General features: G+C 50.1%; 1 protein-coding gene across 2 annotated transcripts in view; it reads left to right on the top strand.

The window, feature by feature from the left end:
• ATP9B (ATPase phospholipid transporting 9B (putative)) overlaps positions 1-17,477 on the top strand; it is a 295,408-nt gene extending 277,931 nt beyond the window's left edge. Inside the window, exons 27-30 of one of the 2 annotated variants that reach the window (XM_050768236.1) lie at positions 12,201-12,258; positions 13,294-13,497; positions 14,883-14,915; positions 16,677-17,477. In XM_050768236.1, the coding sequence (XP_050624193.1) occupies positions 12,201-12,258; positions 13,294-13,497; positions 14,883-14,915; positions 16,677-16,813 (432 nt within the window). In that variant the 3' untranslated portion in view covers positions 16,814-17,477. The remainder of the gene's footprint in view (positions 1-12,200; positions 12,259-13,293; positions 13,498-14,882; positions 14,916-16,676) is intronic. The other variant, XM_050768237.1, reaches the window with a different exon arrangement.
• The last annotated feature ends 1,663 nt before the right edge of the window (positions 17,478-19,140 follow it).

The following is a 19,140-nucleotide window of genomic DNA, read 5'->3' as shown; positions in this document are numbered from 1 at the left end:
GGGCTACAGGCTGAAATGTGAGTGGCTGACCAGCGAGTGCCAGTCCTGTCAGTTCTGAGTCACATATCTCAGGTCACGGTAAATTTATAAAACACCTTCAGAGGCAAGGCGTGCATTCCCTGCACACAGGAAAAGACTCAACTGGAAAGAAAATCTCCTCTTTTTCATGTGTATTTGATAACCAGTCTTTTTAATCTAAAAGTACAAATAAGGCACGCATTATAAATCTCATTTACTGTCCTAATGAGTTAGCCAACCTCGAGTATAAATATTTGTCCCCTGCTGTGTCTCGATGGCCTGAGCCACACATGGACACAGTATCTATTCAGTAAGTATTTGATAAATGAATGAGGCAGTGAATGAATCAGTTAAACCAAGAGTCAGGATTTCCTTTGCTTTCCTAAAACTATGTAGCTTTTATTCTTTACAGAAAATGGTATATTTGCAACAATATTTTGTTGTTCTTTTGAAGCTCAAATTTTGCTTTGAATTATTAAACTTTAATCAAGATGAGTTCAGGGACTTAATTTTCTGGATGCCAATAAGACAGGAAGCTGACCTACTCATCTCTCTCCTAACTCTGCACATGTCTTCATTCATTCTGAATGGTGCGTGACCACTTAGAGAGGCTACTTAACTCCAAGATCCAGGCATCAGGACTAGTAAGGTGACCCTGGTTAACTGAGCCAGCCCACGTGGTCCCAAAATATCTCAGATTGTGGCTGTGAATTTTGTTACCAATTCATAATCTTACATTACCAGCTAACTCCAAAGACATTTGATTTGTAGTTGTGCTAATTGTAAAGATATCAAGTAGGTAATATCATACAGTTCTTCATAAAATCTTTGAAACCATTAGGTATTGAACCATTCGGACCCCTTCACTATTTTTTATTTTCTGTAGAATACTCTCAAATGGTTTTATCTTTTGAAATGTATATTCATATAGTTATATACTTTTCAAAATAATAGTGAATAAGGCAATAAAAGGAAATTTAAAACATTGAGATTAGAAAGGAAGAAATAAAAATATCTGTGTTTGTAGATACTATAATTTTCTATGTAGAATCCACACACATACAACCTCCTATACTAGTAAACTTCATAAAGTTTCAGGATACAAGGAATAATTTTTCAAAATCATTTCTGATTCTGTATATTAGCAATGAATAATTGGGGTGTGAAAAAATGTGTAAATATAATAATACATTTAAGCATTTATAATAATACAAGAACGTGAAACACTGAAGTGTACCTCTAACAAAATACACGCAAGATCTGTGCGCTGGAAACCAACAACACTGAGGAAAGAAACTGTAAAAGGCGTAAACAGATGTTCCGGGATTGAGAGGTGTAAACAGATGTTCCTGGATTGAGAGACGTAGACAGACGATCCCGGATTGAGAGGCGCGAACAGGCGATCCCGGATTGAGAGGCGCGAACAGGCGATCCCGGATTGAGAGGCGCGAACAGACGATCCCGGATTGAGAGGCGCGAACAGGCGATCCCGGATTGAGAGGCGCGAACAGGCGATCCCGGATTGAGAGGCGCGAACAGGCGATCCCGGATTGAGAGGCGCGAACAGGCGATCCCGGATTGAGAGGCGCGAACAGGCGATCCCGGATTGAGAGGCGCGAACAGGCGATCCCGGATTGAGAGGCGTGAACAGGCGATCCCGGATTGAGAGGCGTGAACAGACGATCCCGGATTGAGAGGCGTGAACAGATGTTCCTGGAGTGAGAGGCGTGAACAGATGTTCATTCATTGAGAGGCGTGAACAGATATTCCCGGAGTGAGGCGTGAACAGATGTTCATGCATTGAGAGGCGTGAACAGATGATCCTGGAGTGAAAGGCGTGAACAGATATTCCTGGATTGAGAGGCGTGAACAGATGTTCCCGGAGTGAGAGGCGTGAACAGATGTTCCCGGAGTGAGAGGCGTGAACAGATGTTCATGCATTGAGAGGCGTGAACAGATATTCCCGGAGTGAGAGGCGTGAACAGATGTTCATACATTGAGAGGCGTGAACAGATATTCCCGGAGTGAGAGGCGTGAACAGATATTCCCGGAGTGAGGCGTGAACAGATGTTCATGCATTGAGAGGCGTGAACAGATGATCCTGGAGTGAGAGGCGTGAACAGATATTCCCGGAGTGAGAGGCGCGAACAGGCGATCCCGAATTGAGAGGCGTGAACAGATGTTCATACATTGAGAGGCGTAAACAGATGTTCCCGGAGTGAGAGGCGTGAACAGATGTTCCCGGAGTGAGAGGCGTGAACAGATGTTCCTGGAGTGAGAGGCGTGAACAGATATTCCCGGAGTGAGAGGCGCGAACAGGCGATCCCGGAGTGAGAGACGTGAACAGATGTTCCCAGAGTGAGAGGTGTGAACAGATGTTCATGCATTGAGAAGCATAAACAGATATTCCTGGGTTGAGAGGCGTGAACAGATATTCCTGGAGTGAGAGGCGTAAACAGATGTTCCTAGAGTGAGAGGCGTGAACAATGATGTTCATACATTGAGAGGCGTAAACAGATGTTCCCGGAGTGAGAGGCGTGAACAGATGTTCCTGGAGTGAGAGGCGTGAACAGATATTCCTGGGTTGAGAGGCGTGAACAGATATTCCTGGAGTGAGAGGCGTAAACAGATGTTCCTGGAGTGAGAGGCGTAAACAGATGATCCTGGATTGAGAGACGTGAACAGATGTTCATGCATCAAGAGGCGTAAACAGATATTCCTGGAGTGAGAGGCGTGAACAGATGTTCCTGGAGTGAGAGCTTCAGTGTTGTTGCACATTGACAAGCTCACTCTAGAATTTATACGGAAAGGCAAGGGAACTCGAATTGCCAAAATAATTTAGAAAAAGAACAGAGTTGGAAAACACACTACCTGATTCCAAGACTTACTGTAAAACAGTAATCAATTAGACAATGTGTTTATTGGCAGAAGGACAAACAAAAAGATCAATGGAACAGAAAAGAGAGCCCAGAAATACACTCACATCTGTCAGATGATCTTTGGCAAACGTGAGAGGAAATCAGATGGAGAAGAGTTGTGTCTGCAGCTGTTGGGACAACTGGCCGCTCATGAGCAACAGACCTGCAGCCTCCACCTCACACCTCATGTGAAAATGCACCCAAAGTGGACCCTTGACCTACATGTAAAGCTATAAACCTTTCAGAAGAAAATACACACCAAATATGCATGACCTTCGGTTAGGCAAAGAGTTTTCAGACATGAGATCAAAATCATGATCCTTAAAGGGAAAAAATAATAAATTAGACTTTACCATAATTTAAAAGTTTTGGCCAGTTGCAGTGACTTATCATGCCTGTAATACCATCACTTTGGGAGGCTAAGGCGAGAGGAAAACTTGAGCCCAGAAGTTCAATACCAGTCTGGGCAATATAGTAAGACCGTGTCTCTACCAAAAATAGAAAAAATTAGCTGAGCATGGTGGTTGCTGTGTGCCTGTAGTCCCAGCTACTCGGGCTAAGGTGGGAGGATTGCTTGAGCCAAGGAGGTGGAGGCTGCAGTGATCTGTGATTGAGCCACTGCACTCCAGCCTGGGTGACAGAGTGAGACCCTGTCTCCAAAAAAAAAAAAGAAAACGTTTTTCTCTGTGAATGATACTGTTAAAGAAATGAAAAAACAAGCCACAGCCTGGAAGAAAATATTTGCACGTCACACTTTTGATAAAGGAGTTGTTTCTATAGTATATAAGACATCCCCAAAATTCAACGAGAAAACAACCCAGTTTTTAAAGCAGACAGGAGATATTACTGGACACCACCTCAGAGATGATCCTCAGATGGCAAGGAAGCCTGTGAAGATGCTCGGTGTCACTTTCATCAGGGAACTGCAAGTTGAAGCCACAGTGAGTTGCTGCGTACCCCCCAGTGCTAGAGCAGCCAAAACACCGGCAACATGAAGGGCTGGGAGGACCCAGAGCAACAGAGACTCCCCTTCACTGTGGGGGTGAAGGAAGGATGGCACAGCCTCTTTGGAAGACAGTTTGGGCATTTCTTACAAAGGTAAACATATATTTACCCCATGACCCAGTAGTCCATTCCTGGGTATTTCTCCAAGAGAGATGAAAACAGATTCATACTAAATCATATATATGAATATTCACAGCAGCACTGTCATCGTTGCCAAAAACTGGAAACAACCCTATGCCCTTCAGCCAGTGGATGGAGGACATCTCCGTGGACGGGGACAGCCCGTGTGTGATGAAGGACATCTCCGTGGACAGGGACAGCCCGTGCGTGGATGGAGGACATCACTGTGGACAGGGACAGCCCGTGCGTGGATGGAGGACATCTCCGTGGACGGGGACAGCCCGTGCGTGGATGGAGGACATCTCCGTAGACGGGGACAGCCCGTGCGTGGATGGAGGACATCTCCGTGGACGGGGACAGCCCGTGCGTGGATGGAGGACATCACTGTGGACGGGGACAGCCCGTGCGTGGATGGAGGACATCTCCGTGGACGGGGACAGCCCGTGCGTGGATGGAGGACATCTCCGTGGACAGGGACAGCCCGTGCGTGATGGAGGACATCTCCGTGGACGGGGACAGCCCGTGCGTGATGGAAGGACATCCTAGTGGACATGGACAGTCTGTGTGTGGATGAAGGACATCTCCGTGGACGGGGACAGCCCGTGCGTGATGGAAGGACATCCTAGTGGACATGGACAGTCTGTGTGTGGATGAAGGACATCTCCGTGGACGGGGACAGCCCGTGCGTGATGGAAGGACATCCTAGTGGACATGGACAGTCTGTGTGTGGATGAAGGACATCTCCGTGGACGGGGACAGCCCGTGCGTGGATGGAGGACATCACTGTGGACGGGGACAGCCCGTGCGTGGATGGAGGACATCTCCGTGGACGGGGACAGCCCGTGCGTGATGGAAGGACATCCTAGTGGACATGGACAGTCTGTGTGTGGATGAAGGACATCTCCGTGGACGGGGACAGCCCGTGCGTGATGGAAGGACATCCTAGTGGACATGGACAGTCTGTGTGTGGATGAAGGACATCTCCGTGGACGGGGACAGCCCGTGCGTGGATGGAGGACATCACTGTGGACGGGGACAGTCTGTGTGTGATGGAAGGACATCCTAGTGGACATGGACAGTCTGTGCGTGGATGGAGGACATCACTGTGGACGGGGACAGCCCGTGCGTGGATGGAGGACATCTCCGTGGACGGGGACAGCCCGTGCGTGATGGAAGGACATCCTAGTGGACATGGACAGCCTGTGCGTGGATGGAGGACATCTCCGTGGACAGGGACAGCCCGTGCGTGATGGAAGGACATCCTAGTGGACATGGACAGCCCGTGCGTGGATGGAGGACATCTCCGTGGACGGGGACAGCCCGTGCGTGATGGAAGGACATCCTAGTGGACATGGACAGTCTGTGTGTCATACCACCAGGCAGTGGGATTGCGCTGAGCAGTGAGAGGGTTACTGCTGCCTCACACGACATGTTGGATCATACATTTTGCATTTTGCTGCACAACAGAAGCCAGACTGGAAAGTTGGTTCTTTTTACTTGACACCTGGGAGGTGCAGAACTGTAGGGAAGAGACCCGCCTGTGGCCGCTAAAGGTTTGAGTGTAGAGGGTGACCGGAGAGGCAGCCCAAGGGGGTGTGGGTGCGGGAGCTGCTCTGTGTGGCGTGGTGGTGGGGGACACCTGACTGTGCCCCTGTCAGAGCCCACTGGACGGCACCAGCATGGAGCCCACGGGAGGACAGCGTGGGCTGCATGGGCCCATGAACCACAGAACCACGCCGTGGGCTGGGGAGAAAGGAGTCTTTTCAGTGGCTTAGGAAAAGCTTTTGCCTCTGGTTCGCTGTAAGGCTGAAGACAAAAAGAACTGCACCTGTAATCCCAGCACTTTGGGAGGCCGAGACGGGCGGATCACGAGGTCAGGAGATCGAGACCATCCTGGCTAACACGGTGAAACCCCGTCTCTACTAAAAATACAAAAAACTAGCCGGGCGAGGTGGCGGCGCCTGTAGTCCCAGCTACTCGGGAGGCTGAGGCAGGAGAATGGCGGGAACCCGGGAGGCGGAGCTTGCAGTGAGCTGAGATCCGGCCACTGTACTCCAGCCTGGGCGACAGAGCGAGACTCCGTCTCAAAAAAAAAAAAAGAACTGCAAACCATGGGCTACGTTTGGCATTTGCTTCTCACAGGAACCAATAAGCCCATGCCTGGTAGCTAATGAGAAGCAGATTTCTCCCTGTTAGTGACAAAGTTAGAAATATAGGGCTGGATTGAAGCCCAGATCAGTTTGGGCTTGTGATTTCTGTGAGATAAATAAATAGATGAAGAAATAAACATGGACATGTGTGAGCATGGCTTAGTAAACACACAGTCCTAGGCCGTAGGTCGAGCAGCTGGAATCGAACCCCGGCGGCAATGAGCATGCTCAGTGTGCAGATCGTGCAGACGAGGCCCTGTGCTGTCCCCCACCGTGCAGAGCCCTAGAGAAGGGGTTAATTCCAGGGCTGAGGCAAGGAAAATACAAGATGAGCCTGGAACTTCTTGTGGAACAAAAAAGTAAGGAACTGCTGAACAAGAATCAGTGCGGCTGGTGGAGGAGACGGGTCCGACGGCGTCAGAGACTGAGCCTCCCAGGGCCCAGCACCTAACGCCCTGCACAGCAGCCCAGACAGCAGCATGACTAGATGGTACCCAGAGAGCACACAGATACCTCCACCTCCACCATGTATATGCAGAGAAAGCACCTCCTCAACCGGAGGATTCCAGTTATAAATGTGAAGGAACCAGGGCAGTCAGAGGCCCCGCGGAGGCATCAGGGCAGCAGCCACTGTCACGAGGTCTTCCAAGGGACGCAGAACCCCGGGGTCACAGTTCCCATCACCAGGGATGAGAGAGGCCACACCTCCTGCTGTGGAGCCCTGCGGGGAACACGCGTCCCCTCAACAAATCCTCCCCAGTAGTGTCATCGCTAGAAGACATCGGACAAATCCATAACAAGGGCATTCCACAAAGACATGTCCAGAGCTTTGAGGAGCAGCCAGGTCATTAAAGACGGGGAGACAGAGGCACTGGCCAGATCACAGAGCCCAGGAGACATGACGGCCAGGGCAGTGCAGGAGCCCTGGGCAGGAAAATTGCGTTCGAGAAAAACCGGGACCTCCGCACCGTTTCTCTGCCAAGGGGTGTGTCTGTGTCTTCGTGGAGTGTTGCTCCAGGTGAGCTGGACGGCGCCGTGGCCCCGGGTGAGCTGGACGGCGCCGTGGCCCCGGGAGAGCTGGACGGCGCCGTGGCCCCGGGTGAGCTGGACGGCGCCGTGGCCCCGGGTGAGCTGGACGGCGCCGTGGCCCCGGGTGAGCTGGACGGCGCCGTGGCCCCGGGTGAGCTGGACGGTGCCGTGGTCCCGGGTGAGCTGGACGGCGCCGTGGTCCCGGGTGAGCTGGACGGTGCCATGGGGCTGTCTGCACTGCTTCTGCAGCTTCCCTGCAAGTCTAAAGTGATCTCAAGGCAAAATGATTAGAAAACAGAGTCAGAGCCGAGAAAGTCTTCAGTTTTCCTAGGAGAGATGAACAGAATTGGGCACGGCACCATGTGCCTGTGGTCCCAGCTGCCTGGACTGGAGAATCACTTCAGCCTGGAAGGTGGAGGCTGCTGTGAACTGTGATCGCACCACTGCACTCCATCCCTCAGCAATAGATCAGGACCCTGTCTCTACAAAATCAGAATTGTGTTTGCAAAGCTGCAGTCTTATCCTTCAAAGTATGGAGTTTATAACCAGCCCATGTCTGGCCTGGCCCTGGCCCAGCTGCGACCAGTCCGCGGCAGCAAGCCCATTTAGGTGCACACTGTCTGCTTGGCAGCTCCCGTTTAACCTGTCCAGCAACTTTCTGTCCAGTAATATTTGAAGTTCATTTTGTATTCTATGATTTGTGTTTAATGAAATTGAGCTTATCCATGTAAGAATGAAGGAATGAGACCTTGAAGAAATCAGTAACCATAATTTCAGACCATTAATAGAAGAAAGAAAAGCGACAGTGGAGTGAGCCTGGCAAGCAGAGGAGCTGCTGGGACGTTGCTTACCCGCCCCTTTGCTGCAGGACCTTCACCCCCTCAGGAGCAGGGCAGGCCGGGCACTGAGCGGCAGGAAACCCGCTCTTCCTCTCCAGCCTCCCTTCCTGCCAAGGCCAGAGACACGTGCAGAGCCCCAGTTAATTGGGGCTTCTCTCCCCCGCGCCACCATGCGCACCATCCTTCCCTCTCTGTTTGTAGAGTTTGTTCTTGATACACTTTGGCTGCATCTTTTTCTCCTCTTGTGTCTGCCTATAGGATCTTTCTACTCCACACTCCCAAACTTCCCTCAAATAATTACAATTATGGGAACAGGCGAAATTTTTTATTGTTGTTGTTCTACTAAGAATCAGATTGGGAGGCTGAGGCAGGCAGATGACGAGGTCAGGAGATGGAGACCATCCTGGCTAACACAGTGAAACCCCATCTCTACTAAAAATACAAAAAATTAGCCGGGCGTGGTGGCGGGCGCCTGTAGTCCCAGCTACTCAGGAGGCTGAGGCAGGAGAATGGCATGAACCCAGGAGGTGGGGCTTGTAGTGAGCCAAGATTGCACCACTGCACTCCAGCCTCGGAGACAAAGCGAGACTCCATCTCAAAAAAAAAAAAAAAAAGAATCAGAGGAAGTATATTGTGGAGGTAGGCTGGGAGAATAAATTGTAATAGTGAGAACAGTGGTTACAGACTCAGGACAGGAGCCCTGGCATTTTGGAGGGGCTGGTCTCATCCCACAGTGCCGATCCACGCAGAGGGACCCCGTCTCATGTCATGCACGCATGAGCGTGCTCCGTGCACCGCCGCCCTGAGCCTTCCAAACGAATAATTGTGCGCATATGACTTTAAGGTGGGTTAATCTTTCCTTAAAATTTGCTTGATTTGACTGGGCACAGTGGCTCACGCTTGTAATCCCAGCACTTTGGGAGGCCAAGGCGGACAGATCACCTGAGGTCAGGAGTTCGAGGCCATCCTGGCCAACATGACAAAACCCCGTCTCTACTAAAAGTACAACAATTAGCTGGGCGTGGTGGTACACACCTGTAATCGCAGCCACTAGGGAGGCTGAGGCAGGAGAATCGCTTGAACCTGGGAGGTGGAGGTTGCAATAAGCTGAGATTGCGCCACTGCACTCTAGCCTGGGCGACAGAGTGAGACTCCGTCTCAAAAAAAAAAAAAAAAAAAAATTAGCTTGATTTTATTTTTTACGTTTTTTGGTACAATAGAAATATACTTTCTGAATCCATAATATTTAATTGGTAAATATAACAGTAGCATTCATTGAATATTTACTATGCTGCTGGCATTGTGCATATTTTATTTCATGGCTCATTTTATTTCATGCACACGAGCCACATACCACTATTCTATTTCACAGAGGAGGGAACGGAGGCACAGAGATTAAGTCCTGATCCCGAGGATGCAGCAGGAAGGCGTGTGCTAGGCAGGACTCCACTCCAGGTATTCCACACATACGGGGGCATCAGTCAGAGTAACAGACGGCTTCCTCTTCCTAAACCAGATGAAGTGGTACCTGGTCCAGGAAGAGCGACTTTGTCCGTCACATGAAACCCTTAGTGAATGAATTGCTTCTTTGAGTAACGTGTCTGTACCATCACATATAACAGGATTTTGTTCTCAGCTACAGTCTGGGAGCCATTAATAGGAGATGTACGCATGTTTTTCTCAAACTATCTATTTTATTGATGGTTTTTGTACCCGTTCTGTTGTGTTTGCTTTTATTAATCTATAATGTCGTCTGCTTCGATACGGAACAGCCCACAGGTGCGGGTCTGCGGTGCTGGCTCCCTGCTGGCAGCTCCTAACAAGAGAGACCGCACAAACGCTGCTTTATCTTTCCACGTAGACGCCCGTCATTGTCCCACGTGAATAAAACTGAATACACTCCAGCAAATCAGGCCACAAAATAGCCTTTTCTTTCTTATGTCAAAATAAATTTCCTTTTACAGTTTTTGATTAAAATGAGCCAGGTACTTAATTACAGATGAATTTCATGAGCAAAGACCAAACACCTACCATTACCCAGGGAGAGAAATGTGCTCGGGAAATACGTACCGTGAGAACTTATTTAGAGTACATAAACGGTTTAACTTAAAAGTTTCTTGCTTTTTAAAAATCAGTGGTGCTTGGCTGGGCGCGGTGGCTCACGCCTGTAATCCCAGCACTTTGGGAGGCCGAGGCAGGCGGATCACCAGGTGAGGAGATCGAGACCATCCTGGCTAACACGGTGAAACCCCGTGTCTACTAAAAATGCAAAAAATTAGCTGGGCGTGGTGGTGGGCGCCTGTGATCCCAGCTACTCGGGAGGCTGAGGCAGGAGAATGGCGTGAACCCAGGAGGCGGAGCTTGCAATGAGCGGAGATCGCGCCACTGCACTCCAGCCTGAGCAACAGAGCCAGACTCCATCTCAAAAAACAAACAAACAAACAAAAAACAGCAGTAGTGCTTTTTAATCACAGTGAGTTTGAATCTTCCTTTTCTTTTTTTTTTTTTTTTTTTTTTTTTTTTGAGACGGAGTCTCGCTCTGTCGCCCAGGCTGGAGTGCAGTGGCCGGATCTCAGCTCACTGCAAGCTCCGCCTCCCGGGTTCGGGCCATTCTCCTGTCTCAGCCTCCTGAGTAGCTGGGACTACAGGCGCCCGCCACCTCGCCCGGCTAGTTTTTTGTATTTTTTAGTAGAGACAGGGTTTCACCGTGTTAGCCAGGATGGTCTCGATCTCCTGACCTAGTGATCCGCCCGTCTCGGCCTCCCAAAGTGCTGGGATTACAGGCTTGAGCCACCGCGCCCGGCCTGAATCTTCCTTTTCATATTCACGTGTGGTAAGGGCTCAGGCTCCGTCAGCATCTTCACACACGAACCCTTGCAACCTAGGAAAACACTTAATATGTCACCACACTTGTCTTTTATATTTAAACTACAACTAGAATGATAATTAGTAAATCTGCCACTGGTGGGCTCCTGCAGAAATACAGCCGCAGTTCCAGCGTCTGCGCCTCTGTTCTCTGATGGCTTATGCCTGTGTAAAGGTCTTCAGCAGACTCAGGCAGGTGCGGGTTCAGACGGGCCCTGAGCACAGCCTGTCACCGTCCTCCATCTTCCCTGCTGTCTTCTGTGTCCCCTGAGCTTCCGTGAGGGTTTGTCTTTCCTCTGTGGCTCTTTAAACCACTTCCTGTCCTTCGGAGAATCTCCCCCGTGGATGGGGAAGCTCTAAATCAGGGTAGGACTTTGGGCTCTGATCGGCAGACTACACTTAGCGCCCCCAGCCTCCAGCGAGAACCTAAGGAAATCAGGAAACTTCTCAAGTTTCGTTGTCTGTAAATGGAAACGACGTCTGCCCTCCGTAACTGAGAAAATAGACGCGAAGGTGTCAAGTAAACGAAGTCCTCGCATCAAGACAGGGCCTCGCGACACGCGTCACTGTTGACAGCTCCTTAGCACCAACAAGTCAGGGCGGTTGTTAGTGACTTAGCCTCTCTTCTTGGACTGTGAATTAATCTTCAGGGGTGCGGCAGGACAAGCAACCCTGTGGGCCAGAGCTCCCCTGCCTCCGGCCCCCTCATCACCTGCCTTCAGCTTCGCAGAGTGAAGAGCCTGGCACAAGGACCCATTCCATCCATGTGGGGTTATGGATGTGACACGTTCTCCAACAAGGGTTTGAGGGATAATTTTTTACTTCAGTTGGGATGTGCCATCCTTACTGAAGAGCTGTTAACCTTTTGTATCTTTTGATCTGAAAAAACTAAACAGTAAATACAGAAGTATTTGTTCACAATAAGGGTAAATGTTTTTATTGCCAAGAGCCTTTCCCCCCTGGTTCATTAAAATGTTTGCTTGTATACATCACTCCTGGCTTATTAGAACTATGGCTTAAACATCGAACAAGACGGCAGGTCAAACAGAAGAGAACTTGAACCTCTAACCTCAGGCACCAGTGGACACGTGTGGGGCCCAGGCAGCTTCTTCAGGATTCGGGTGCCAGGAAAAGGCACCCTGAAATGCTGGTAGACCAGGTGGCTGGGGTGGCATGGATGGGGCTTGTGGACCCGGGGTCTGTGAGTCAAGCAGGTGGTTCCGCGCATTAACGACACTCTTCCACTGTTTCCCTAGGGAAGATCCTTGTCCTTCAAAACCTTCCTCATCTGGGTTTTAATCAGTATTTACCAAGGTAAGACGGGATCCTTAGTTTACTGGACTAAAGAATTTTTTTATTTTGGTCTTCTTTTAGCAATACTGTTTTTACTTGCAGATTAAATTCCAACAGCTTAAGATGTCACCAGCAGTTAAATACTGCCTTCCGTTTGTCCTGTCAATCAATATTCCAGCAACATGGGCCCTTTTGTTTTTTAACTGATGCATGTCACCCAAAAACTGACTTAGTTTTTAATTAAATGTTAATCCAGAAAGATTTTAACAAGCGCTTACACATTGTGTACCCTGCACAATGGCTTTCTTTCATAGAGTGGTGAAAAGACTGAGGAATCTGAGTTCTGTAAGGAGAAGCCATTAGCTGCTCTTTGTTTAGTGTTCATCTAAATGGGAGATTGTTGAAAGCATAACTAACAGATCAGATCTATTAGTTACATGCAACACGTAACTATTTACACTAATTGAAGTAGAGGTAGTAGAGGTGTGGCTTTGCATCCAGAGATGAGAATGTTTGTCAGCCTCTATTTGCCATTTCTAACTGATCTAGCTGGGATCCCATCTTATTTTGTCCATATTCTCGTGTCCATAATCCAGAGTTTAAGTGATTTGTTCATCAGCATGAAGCATGGGCATGACAGTTATCTGCTTTTTTTTTTTTTTTTTTTTTGACAGAGTCTCACTCTGTTGCCCAGGCTGGAGTGCAGTGGCGTGGTCTCAGTTCACTGCAACCTCCGTCTGCTGGGTTCAAGCGATTCTCCTGCCTCAGCCTCTTGAGTAGCTGGGATTACAGGTGTGCGCCATCACGCCTGGCTAATTTTTTTGTATTTTTAGTAGAGATGGGGTTTCAGCATGTTGGCCAGGCTGGTCTCAAACTTCCGACCTCGTGATCCGCCCGCCTCGGCCTCCCAGAGTGCGGGGATGACAGATGTGAACCATTGCACCCAGCCTATCTGCTCGTTTAAGGGTCTTCAGTGAGGCTGCTGGTTCCAGGCTGTTTCCTCTAGCTGCTTACACCCTGCTCGTGTGCGTGGAAAAAGCTCCTGCTGTTTTTCAGGTGGCATCCTCATGTACGGGGCCCTAGTGCTCTTCGAGTCTGAGTTCGTCCATGTGGTGGCCATCTCCTTCACCGCACTGATCCTCACCGAGCTGCTGATGGTGGCACTGACCGTCCGCACATGGCACTGGCTGATGGTGGTGGCCGAGTTTCTCAGCCTGGGCTGCTACGTCTCCTCACTCGCTTTTCTCAATGAATATTTTGGTAAGTTGCCTTGGAATTGTTTTCTGAATCATTGTCTATTCATGATTTTGAAGCATTTTCTTATTGTTACTTCTGAATACGTTGTCTTAAGTTGTGGATCATGGTAAAACCCGTATCAGAAAGTGCCTGCTCTTACCGTCCCTGCACTACGGATGAAGGTGCGGTGCCCTGTTGGTCACTGGCTGGCTGGTCCCCTGACAGGAGGCGCTGAGCCCTGTTGGTCACTGGCTGGTCCCCTGACATGAGCAGCACAGCCACTCGGGAGCAGCTGGGACTCAGATCTGCAGGAAGCGAACACGGAGCCGGACTCGGACCTGCGGGAAGCGAACACGGAGCCGGACTCGGGCCTGCGGGAAGCGAACACGGAGCCCGACTCAGATCTGCGGGAAGCGAACACGGAGCCGGACTCAGATCTGCGGGAAGCGAACACGGAGCCGGACTCGGGCCTGCGGGAAGCGAACACGGAGCCGGACTCAGATCTGCGGGAAGCGAACACGGAGCCGGACTCAGATCTGCGGGAAGCGAACACGGAGCCGGACTCAGATCTGCGGGAAGCGTACACGGAGCCGGACTCGGGCCTGCCGGAAGCGAACACGGAGCCGGACTTGGGCCTGCGGGAAGCGAACACGGAGCCGCCTGTGCACCTGTCCCCATCTCAGTGCCTGAGCGTTCGTGCAGTGGTGAACCTCTATGGAGGAAAATGTGAAATATTCCTGTTCTTACATAAAAGAACTCTCAGAAAATACCCGTGGCTTCTAAGAAATGGTTATTTTCTAATTATAATGTCCTAGTTATTTTTCTTTTGAAAATCGGCTTTTAGAATATTTTCCTGTATGATCATGAATTAACATACTCAGGGACACGTGAACACGCTAAGTGCCACAGTGAGCTCACAAAATGACAAAGACACGCATCACAGGCGTGGGCAAGACTCACCACCGCTTTGAGCCTCAGCTTTTGCATCTGCAAACTGGAGATGGTATCACTTCCCGTTGGGAACGGGTGTGAAGATCAGTAGTAACGTGCTTACGTACATGTGAACGAATGTGCGGAGCTCCTTTCGCACCTGCAGAACATGGCCAGCCCTCCAGCACGTGCACCTTCTGTGGTGAGCTCCTCAGACCTGGGTAGGTCTCTGTCTCCTCGGGAATGCCAAGGTGTGTGCTTCTCAGACACAGGAAACCTAACTGTTGGGTTTCGGTGATGTTTAAACAGTTGTATGGTAACAGGCAGGGAAATGAGAGGTTAAAACCACATTGAAAACGCATCTTGCACCTGCCATTTTATTGCTTTTAATGTGTTTCTTATTCGTTTGCTAACCCCTTGAAATACCCAGTATCTCCTTTAATCTGTCCTTTATTTTCTTTATTCCTGTTTTGGAACAGGTATAGGCAGAGTGTCTTTTGGAGCTTTCTTAGGTAGGTAAAGTTATCCTTTCTTTCAAAAGTGTAGAAATTTAGCCAAACAATATTGATAAAGATATTTAACTAATCCGAAAAATAAACCGTCCTCTAATTCAGTGTTCCTCACGAACTCTCTGATGTCACGTAAGCTGGTGGCCATGTGCTTACTTGGCTCGTCGTGGGCTGAGTGCTGCTGGCTTGCCTGTTGGGGGCTTGGTGGCCCTGAGTGAAGGGAAGGGGCCAGGCACCCTGCCATCTGCTAAGGATTGCACGAGTCCCTAAAACATGTTTGCCTTTTCAGTTGTAGGAGCTGAGCTCCTGGAAAACATTTTCAGGGTCTTCAGAAAATGAGTACACACAAACGTAGGACTTCCCCTTCATACAGAGATCTGGCGCTTCCCTCTGTCATTTATTTTACAAAGGCCTCTAACTCTGCTCCATAGATCTTTTTATCCCATCCGGCAACAGTCTAAAGGGATTTCCACTATATGTAGATTCGAAGTATGTAAATATCCAGTTTCTCACCTCCTGTTCTTGTGAGGAATGTAAGTGGCCTAGTCATTAGCAGCACAGCTCGGCCATGGTGAGTACATGGTTCTTCTGTGGAGATGCTGGGAGGGTGATAGGCGAGAACATTCTCTGGGTGGGCCGGGCTCAGAGCCTCTAAGAGCAGACCGGTCTGAGCATTTGTGTTGCAGATGGAACTGCCGGCTGCCCTCTGATGCCCCCAGCCCCTCATAAAGTCAATTCTACCTTAAAAAAACAAAAACCAAAACCAAAACGGCTAGCCTAGATCGTCCAAACCACTCCCACAAGTTAGGTGAGTTGGTGTCTGTTCCAGTGCTTCAGTGCCTTTACAAATTCTGCCACAGAGCATTGTCTACCCATTTAGTGGTATTTGGTGACATTAGTCATCTGCAACCCTTTTTTTTTTTTTTTTTTTTTTTTGAGACAAAGTCTCACTCTTGTTACCCAGGCTGGAGTGCAATGGTGCGATCTTGGCTCACTGCAACTTCCACCTCCTGAGTTCAAGTGATTCTCCTGCCTCAGCCTCCTGAGTAGCTGGGATTACAGGCGCCCACCACCACACCAGGATAATTTTTGTATATTTAGTAGAGACAAGGTTTCCCCATGTTGGCCAGGCTGGTCTCAAACTCCTGACCTCCGGTGATCCACCCGCCTCAGCGTACCAAAGTTCTAGGATTACAGGCGTGAGCCACCATAGCTGGCCTGCAAACTTTTTTTTTTGAGATGGAGTCTCACTCTGTCCCCAGGCTGGAGTGCAGTGGTGTGATCTCAGCTCACTGCAACCTCCGCCTCCTGGGTTCAAGCAATTCTCCTGCCTCCACCTCCCCGGTGGCTGGGATTACAGGTGCCCACCACCATGCCCGGCTAATGTTTTGTTGTCTTTTTTGTAGACATGAGGTTTTCCCATGTTGGCCAGGCTGGTCTCGAACTCCTGACCTCAAGTGATCCGTCTGCCTTGGCCTCCCAAAAGTGCTGCGATTACAGCCACTGCGCCTGGCCTACAATCTCTTTATAATGCTTTGGTTTGTTTTTTCCATTAAAAGAAGAATGAATTATGCCCGGTATGCAGGTTAAACAATTCTGCAGTCAGGAAAACCTGAGATTTGGAGCTGGGCTCCTATAAACGTACGGTGATAGTTCCGTGGCAAGCTGAGACCACCCGGTGGCCTGGCCGGGTCTGTGGCTGTGGCCATGAGGGCCCAGGGCTTCCTGTCGGCTCTTACCTTTTTTTCTGTTTCCTGCCAACAGATGTTGCCTTTATCACCACCGTGGCCTTCCTGTGGAAAGTGTCGGCGATCACCGTGGTCAGCTGCCTCCCGCTGTATGTCCTCAAGTACCTGAGGCGCAAGCTGTCTCCGCCAAGCTACTGCAAGCTGGCCTCCTAAGGGGTTGTGCACCCCCAGCGGGCTGGTCCCAGCACCTTCTGCCCTTTCCAGTGAACACAGGGTTTGCCATTGCTACCAAGCGAGCACCACGAGAAAGGGAGGGTATGCCAGGCGAGCCCAGGGCACCGATGCCGGGACGGCCTGTCCCTCTCAGTGCAGGGACGTCAGCCCTGCCAGGCGAGCCCAGGGCACGGATGCCGGGACGGCCTCTCCCTCTCAGTGCGAGGCTTCACCCCTGCTAGGTGAGCCCAGGGCACAGATGCCAGGACGGCCTCTCCCTCTCAGTGTGGGGCTTCACCCCTGCTTTTCTTTCTTCTTTTGTGTTTGTCAAAATCCTATTTCCATATTGAAGCAGCTTGAGTTTCTACTGAAAATGAGCCTGAATTATTTTACTGTTACTGTAAAGGGTTTATCTTACTCTGGCATTCTAAGAATTAGAATGAAAGTTTAATTTCTGCAATTCCCTAACATTCCCATTCTTTCTTTGATGTTATAATACACAGTCATTCCTACTCAAATGTAATAAAATTGAGGCTCCACGGAGGCCCGTGTCCACACCAGCTGCAGCTCCTGCTCAGACAGACGCCTGCCCTTTGCTGAAGGCACCTCGCTTTATACTCGCATTTCGCTTTTCAGTAAAAACACTCGAGTTACTGAGTTCTCACTGAAGAGCTGTTCTCCTCACACGTTCTGAAGGCAAGTCGTACAAACAGTGGTGTTTCCGAACACAATTCCATTGCAGCCACCAGCGTAAATCATTGCCTGGAGACTTTGCTGCTAGCACGCGTGTCCTTCCCATCCTTTTTATATTTGCAAAATCACACTCGAACGCCATTTCTATAGGTAGAAATCAGCTGTCCTGTAAAACTCACATCCCCTAAGATAGCTCACTTGCCTGGTCATGGGAGTTTACTTGGTTGGAAACACACACCAGTTGAGATGATGAAAGCCTGTGCGGCTGCCACGCTGCATTCATGGTGTCGCCCAGCCAGACCCCTCGCTTCTGTGATGCTGGGAAGGTTCTTGGGGCCAGGAGTTCATTTCCTCAGCTGTGTCCTGTGCCTGGGGTATTCCTCGAAACCGGTGTGTTGTGCCGCCTGCAGCAATGCCCCTTCTTGGAGGCCTCAGCAGAAGTTGGTCAAACACCAGGCCTCTTGGTTCAAAGGAGAGTTTCTCTGTATTTTCCACGCAGGCGCCGCAGCCTCTGCCAGGAGTTTCACCTGTTCATTTTCCGCGTCGTTTCCCATCAAGGTGGGCCCTGTCACTTGAAATCCTGGCCGCGCTGTGTGCGTGGGGCTCCAAGGGCATTTCACCAACCAGCGGAGGGGCTGCCCAGCACCCACCTACCGTCCGCCGCAGCTTTGCGGAGGAGAAAATAGCCACAGAGAGCAATGAAGCTGCCAGTCTTCCCCATACTCAACAGGCCTTTTGAATGGAATTCCTGGGTCATCTGTCCTGAGCGTTCTGAATTTCCAGACGGGCCTGGCCCTGCGAGGGTGCGATTTCCTGCGTCCCCACAAGGTGTCGCTGCTGTCCGCTCGGTGATCTGGGCGCGTCTGGTCGCTGCCGGAGGCTGCCTGGGATTTTCCCTTCTGTGCACCAAGTCAGTGTCGCCCAGAAGTCACATCCTGGGGGGCTGACTTGGATTTTACGTGTCTTTATCGCTTCTGCCGGAGCAGTTTGCGTTGGGGGCGTTGGGACGGTAGAAATCTTAAGTCCACAGCCAGCAGCCCAGGAGATGGGGTCACACGCTCGGGCCTCGGGGGTGGAGGCCAAGTGCAAATGAAAGGCTGCTCCCCCGTGCACCTGTACAAATAAACCACCCACCTGTGACACTAATAGACTGATTACATTGTCAATAACCTCAGAAAAGCTGAACCCCTGAGCCTTTGGGAATAACACTGCAGTCCAGCTTTTAGATAAACGACCGGCCGTAGATCACTTGGATCCTGATGAGGAGACGGTTGAAGACTCGTCTCAAGAAATCGAGATGTGTCAGGGGCAGGTGGAGACGGGAGGAGGGAGGGGTCTTTTCCCCCGTAAACGAAATCACCCCACGGGGGCTGCTGCTTGTGAGGGTTAAACGAGACGGACAGGGCATTCCCGGCAGACAGGCAGCAAGGCAGTCGGAACGGGTCTGTGACATGGATTCTCTGCTGGATTAAAGAAAATAACAGCCCACTAAAGGGTCATTAGATGGGCATTAGATCCAGTTCCAGCTCCAGTTCAGGAACCAGCTCTGAGGTCAGGCGAGAGGCTGTATTTCCACCGGCTGCCGGCTTGCGGTGTAACCTCTTTGCTTTTTAGGTTCTGGACCTGTGTCAGCC

Source organism: Macaca thibetana, chromosome 18, assembly GCF_024542745.1.
Source record: "Macaca thibetana thibetana isolate TM-01 chromosome 18, ASM2454274v1, whole genome shotgun sequence".
NCBI lineage: Eukaryota > Metazoa > Chordata > Mammalia > Primates > Cercopithecidae > Macaca > Macaca thibetana.
Note: the sequence above shows the minus strand (reverse complement) of the source record. Positions and strands in the feature narration are given on the sequence as shown.